At 54.0% G+C, this 5,966-nt stretch overlaps 1 protein-coding gene across 1 annotated transcript in view; it reads right to left on the bottom strand.

The window, feature by feature from the left end:
• Positions 1–3,674: 3,674 nt before the first annotated feature.
• The window catches only part of LOC142469273 (peptidoglycan-recognition protein SC2-like), a 4,913-nt gene continuing 2,621 nt past the window's right edge, over positions 3,675–5,966 (bottom strand). The window contains 3 exon segments of the mRNA XM_075576209.1: positions 3,675–4,017; positions 4,020–4,081; positions 5,039–5,161. Of these exon segments, the coding sequence (XP_075432324.1) occupies positions 3,908–4,017; positions 4,020–4,081; positions 5,039–5,161 (295 nt within the window). The 3' untranslated portion in view covers positions 3,675–3,907.

Here is a 5,966-nt window from a genome sequence, read left to right as displayed (position 1 = left end):
CTGGTTCTGTGTGTGTGTCACTGGCTCTGTGTGTGTGTGTCTGTTTGTCACTGGCTCTGTGTGTGTGTGTGTGTGTGTCACTGGCTCTGTGTGTGTGTGTGTGTCGGTGGCTCTGTGTGTGCGTGTGTGTCACTGGCTCTGTGCATGTGTGTGTCACTGGCTCTGCGTGTGTGTCACTGGCTCTGTGCGTGTCAATGGGTGTATGGGTCAGTGGCTCTATGGGTGTGGGTCAGTGGCTGGCGGTGTGTAGGTCACTGGCTCTGTGTGTGTGGGTCAGTGGCTCTGTGTGTGTGGGTGTGTGGGTCAGTGGCTCTGTGTGTGTGCGGGTCAGTGGCTCAGTGTGTGTGTGTGTGTGTGTGTGGGTCAGTGGCTCTGTGTGTGTGTGAGTCAGTGGCTCTGTGTGTGTGGGTCAGTGGCTCTGTGTGTGCGGGTCAGTGGCTCAGTGTGTGTGTGTGTGGGTCAGTGGCTCTGTGTGTGTGTGAGTCAGTGGCTCTGTGTGTGTGGGTCAGTGGCTCTGTGTGTGGGTGTGTGGGTCAGTGGCTCGGTGTGTGGGTCAGTGGCTCTGTGTGTGTGTGTGTGTGTGTGTGGGTCAGTGGCTCTGTGTGTGGGTGTGTGGGTCAGTGGCTCAGTGTGTCTGTGTGTGTGTGTGTGGGTGTGTGGGTCAGTGGCTCGGTGTGTGGGTCAGTGGCTCTGTGTGTGGGTGGGTCAGTGGCTCTGTGTGTGGGTGTGTGGGTCAGTGGCTCTGTGTGTGGGTCAGTGGCTCGGTGTGTAGGTCAGTGGCTCTGTGTGTGAGTGTATGGGTCAGTGGCTTTGTGTGTGTGGGTGTGTGGGTTAGTGGCTCCGGGTGTGTGGGTCAGTGGCTGTGGGTGTGTGGGTCAGTGGTTCTGTCTGTGGGTCAGTTGCTCTCTGTGTGTAGGCCAGTGACTCTGTGGGTCAGTGGTTTTGTCTGTGGGTCAGTGACTCTGTGGGTCAGTGGCTCTGTGTGTCTGTGTGAGTCAGTGGCTCTGTGTGTCTGTGTGAGTCAGTGGCTCTGTGTGTCTGTGTGAGTCAGTGGCTCTGTGTCTGTGTGGGTGGGTCAGTGGCTCGGTGTGTGGGTCAGTGGCTCTGTGTGTCTGTGTGGGTCAGTGGGTGTGGGTCAGTGGCTCTGTGTGGAGATAACATTCTTTTAGATCTTTATATTATATATTTATCTTGCCTTTGGCTGTATCCTCCCCTCCAAATTCCGATAACATGGCCGCGCGACGTCACGTAATACACATTGCCATAACAACGAGACGCTCCGTGACTTCACGCGGCATCAAGTTGACATGACAACGGGACGCATTATGGCGCCGAGGCATCACGTGATGCCACATTGTCACGGCAACATGTCACCGCCTGACGTCAGTGTCTCGTTGTCATGGCAATGGGGCGAGTCCCGTGATGTCATTTGTTTTATAAATAATTTTTTAATGTGTCCCGGTTTTTCATTTTGAAAATCTGGTCACCCTGCGCCTCACCCACTGGGAAGGGTGGGAAGAACAGGTCACTGCGGATGTTAGGACGCACATTTATTGGCGATAGATACGACGTGGCGTTTCGGCCTCACACGGTCTTCATCAGATTTGCATTGTGAGACCCGCAGTGCCTGTTCTTCCCACCGATCGCCGGATTACCGGACAGAGAATCCTCAGCCAGGAGCGCCGGTATTTGTATTTAATACATGTGCTTATTATAGGTGTGCAGCAGTTCACACATCTTAGGCCGGTTCTGTAGCGCGCGCGGCAGTTTGAGTTGGCCGAGGTTAGTCAGCCATTCTATAATGGTGCCGCGCGCGCACACGGCAGGGAGCGTGGAACGGCCGACGGGGGGGAAGATGAGAAAAAGAAAGAAATCGCGCCGCTACCCGCCGCTGAAAATGTAAGTATATGTGTGTATATGTGTGTATGTACAATGTTATTAAAAAAATTATTAAATGATTTATTTATTTATTTGAAAACGCATTTAAAACACACACACACACACACACACACTAGCTTACACTCGCGCACAGTATACACACAAAACGAGTATAAAACAGCCCTTAGGCTGCGGCCCTGCTGTCTGCGAGGCAGGCGGCGCGTGCAGCTGAGTCCCCCGGTCTGCAGTGAGGCTGCTGGTGGAAAGACAGGGGAGGGCATGAGGGGGGCGCGGCCGTGATGTCACCCGGCAGGTTCGCCCTCATTGGTTGAACCGCTGGGGGGCGTGACTTAGCGCTCCGTCGCGACTCCTGATCTCAATTTTCTTGCGAGCAGGAGTTTCTGTCGGCGCAGCGCTTTGGCCCCCCCTCGCAGCGGGCCCGGCCCCATAGTAGGGCGGGCTCTCGTCCCTGCAGCGTCCACCACAGCGGGCGCTGCAGTAGCCAGCGGGGACCTGGCCTTAGTGAGTCTCACCTCACGGAGCAGTCTTATTTCAGACTAGATTATGGTCCATTGGAAGATGATCACATCCAGTTTGTGCATCGAGGTGACAGCGCTCTCGCAGCTGGCTCCCTTCACGTCTGTCTCTTGCCTGACTTGCGTTAGTTGGGGTGGTGTCTGTCTCACTCTGGGCGATCTGTCTCTCACTGTCTCTCAGGGGTCCCCGTGCTCCATATCCAGCTCACCACCCATTACACGGATCCCTCCAGTGTCACCAATCTATGCCGATCCCCATCACCTTCCTATGTGTAACACTCGCTGTGACAGAGGGACTGTTGTGGCCTGAGAGACTACCAGTGTCAGAGAGACTATCAGAGAGACCGCCACAGTGTCAGAGAGACCATCAGAAAGACCGCCCCAGTGTCAGAAAGATGGCACCAGTGTCAGAGAGACCATCAGAGAGACTGCCAGTGTCAGAGAGACCATCAGAGAGACTGCCAGTGTCAGAGACCATCAGAGAGACCGCCACAGTGTCAGAGACCACCCCAGTGTCAGAGACCACCCCAGTGTCATTCAGAGACCACCCCAGTGTCAGAGAGACCACCCCAGTGTCAGAGACCACCCCAGTGTCAGAGAGACCACCCGTGTCAGAGACCACCGCAGTGTCAGACCACAGCAGTGTCAGAGACCACCCCAGTGTCAGAGAGACCACCCCAGTGTAAGAGAGACCACCTCAGTGTCAGAGAGACCACCCCAGTGTCAGAGAGACCACCCCAGTGTCAGAGAGACCGCCCGTGTCAGAGACCACCGCAGTGTCAGACCACAGCAGTGTCAGAGACCACCCCAGTGTAAGAGACCACCCCAGTGTAAGAGAGACCACCCCAGTGTCAGAGACCACCCCAGTGTCAGAGAGACCACCGCAGTGTCAGAGAGACCACCGCAGTGTCAGAGAGACCACCCCAGTGTCAGAGAGATGTCTAACGCTCTGTATTTACTTTATAGCAATGAAAGCGAGACTGTTATCCAGCTATCTCTCACTGTGTGATTTCTGCACAGCTATCTCTGTATAACCCACACAGCCATCTCTCTCTCTGTATAACAGATATCTTTGTATGCCACACATAGCTACCTCTCTCTCTGTATAACACACACAGTTCTCTCTCTTTCTCTGTACAACATGCACAGCTATCTCTCTGCATAACACACATAGCTATCTCTATGTATAACACAGTTATATCTCTGTATAAGACACACAGCTATCTCTCTGTATAACACAAAGTCTGATTTGTAGTTAAAATTTTCAATTTATTTTGCTTCACAATCGTCTGCACAGGAGGGGGGGGGCAGATATTGGGAGGGGGGCAGATATTCTGGGGAAGAGCTTGATTCTGCTATAGGGTAAGTATTAAGAGCGGGAGACATCCATATAATTCTCCCAATGGGGCAGATATTAGAATGACTTCATAGGATCAGATATCCGGGGCAGTTCCTGGCTGGGGGGGCAGTTAGGTCTGTTAGCCCTTAGGGTGTTAGGCCTGGAAGCGGGGCCAGGTCTTGACGGTGTTGTAGAAGGTGTTCCCGGGGCAGTCGGTCGCTGTCACGTTGCGATGACCCTTCAGGATGTAAGCGGATTTGATGATCCTCTGGTGACTCCACAACTGATCAGGCTTTTAGCGGCGTTCTGGGCTGCAGTGGTGGGGTTACTGCTGGGGGTGGGGAGGGGGGTAAAGAGAGAGGGAAACCGAGAGGGGGGACGAAGGGGGTTAGAGAGAGGGAAAGGAGGGGAAGAGAGAGAAGGGGGGGGAGGAGAGGGGAGGGGGAGGCAAGAGAATCGGGAAGGGGGAGAAGGGGGGAGAGAGAAGGGGGAGATAAGTGGAGGGGTGGGAGAGAGAAGGGGGGAGGGGTGGAGAGAGAAGGGGGGAAGGGTGGAGAGAGAAGGGGGGAGGGGTGGAGAGAGAAGGGGGGGGAGGGGTGGAGAGAGAAGGGGGGGAGGGGTGGAGAGAGAATGGGAGGGGTGGAGAGAGAAGGCGGAGGGGTGGAGAGAGAAGGGGGGAGGGGTGGAGAGAGAAGGGGGAGGGGTGGAGATAGAAGGGAGGAGGGGGGGAGATGAGGTCACTGTGCAGTATTACAGGTTACAGCTCTGTGATACCTTCTGTCTCCCGTGATTAGTGTCACTGTGTCCCCACCATAAAACCCCAATCCCCGCCCCCCTATTTCTCCATCTCCCCCGTTCCCCCTTGTGTCTCCCTCTATTCCCATGCCACTCCATCCTCTTTCCCTGTTCTCAAACATCCGCTCCCCTAACCCCTGCTTTCCCTCATTCTCTCACCCTGCCCCTCCATCCTATCCCCCCTTGTTCCCCATCCCGTCCGCCAGCCCTCCCCATTCCCCCTCTTCCCTCATCTGTCCCCCTGCCACTCCCATCCCGTACCCCCATCCCGTCCCTCTGCCCTAATCTCGTCCCTCTGCCCTAATCTCGTCCCCCTGACCCCACATTCCGTCCCCCTGACCCCCCATACCATTCCCCTGCCCCCCATACCATTCCCCTGCCCGACCTATCCCATTACCCTGCCCCAATCCCCCTGCCATTCCGTCCCTTTGCCCACCTCCCACCCACCCCCCACCCCATCCCTCCCCCCACCCCATCCCTCCCCCATGACTCACTGGTGAAGGATCCGATAAAGCTGATACCGATGGAGGCAGAGTTGTAATTTGGGGCGTGAGCTCCGACACTTGTCCATCCGCGTCCCTCAAATATAGTGCCATCTCCCCCCACCAGGAAACTGTATATACACATAGGGGGGTCAGTATATACACAGAGTGATCAGTATATAAATACAAAAGGGTCACTATATATACAGAGGGGTCAGTGTGTGTGTGTATAGTCGTTGTAGAGATAAAACACACAAAGGAGTCATTATATTGTGGGATTGTGGGTCAGTATGTATGTATGTAATATATATATATATATATATATATATATATATATATATATATATATATATATATATATATATACTAGCTGAGAGCCCCGGCGTTGCCCGGGATGTTTGTGGTGTGGGTGTGGCATTTGGGTGGGGAGTGGTCCACGCGGCCCATGTGCGGTGGTAGTGCTGCTGTGGCTGTACTGATGGTGATTGTATTGGTGTGCTGATTTGGGAGGGTTTGGTGCTGATGTGGGGGTGCGGATGTGGGTGTGCCGATGGGGGAGGTGCAAAGGTGGCGATGTGTGGGTGCTGATGGTGTTGATGGGGGCTGGGAATGGTGGGGAGCCGAGAATGCCAGTGTGCTGGGGGGGCATGGATACCGGTGTGCTGATGTGGTGGTGCTGGGGTGTGTGTGTGTATACATGTTTGTGTGTATACATTGTATGTGTGTGTGTGTATACATGTGTGTGTGTGTGTGTGTATGTGTACGTGTGTGTGTATGTGTATACACGTGTGTGTATACACATGTGTGTATACACGTGTGTGTATACACGTGTGTGTGTATACACGTGTGTGTGTGTATACACGTGTGTGTGTATACACATTTGTGTATACACGTGTATACATGTTTGTGTGTGTGTATACATGTTTGTGTGTATAC

Source organism: Ascaphus truei, chromosome 18, assembly GCF_040206685.1.
Source record: "Ascaphus truei isolate aAscTru1 chromosome 18, aAscTru1.hap1, whole genome shotgun sequence".
NCBI lineage: Eukaryota > Metazoa > Chordata > Amphibia > Anura > Ascaphidae > Ascaphus > Ascaphus truei.
This window is presented reverse-complemented; position numbering and strand designations above follow the sequence as displayed.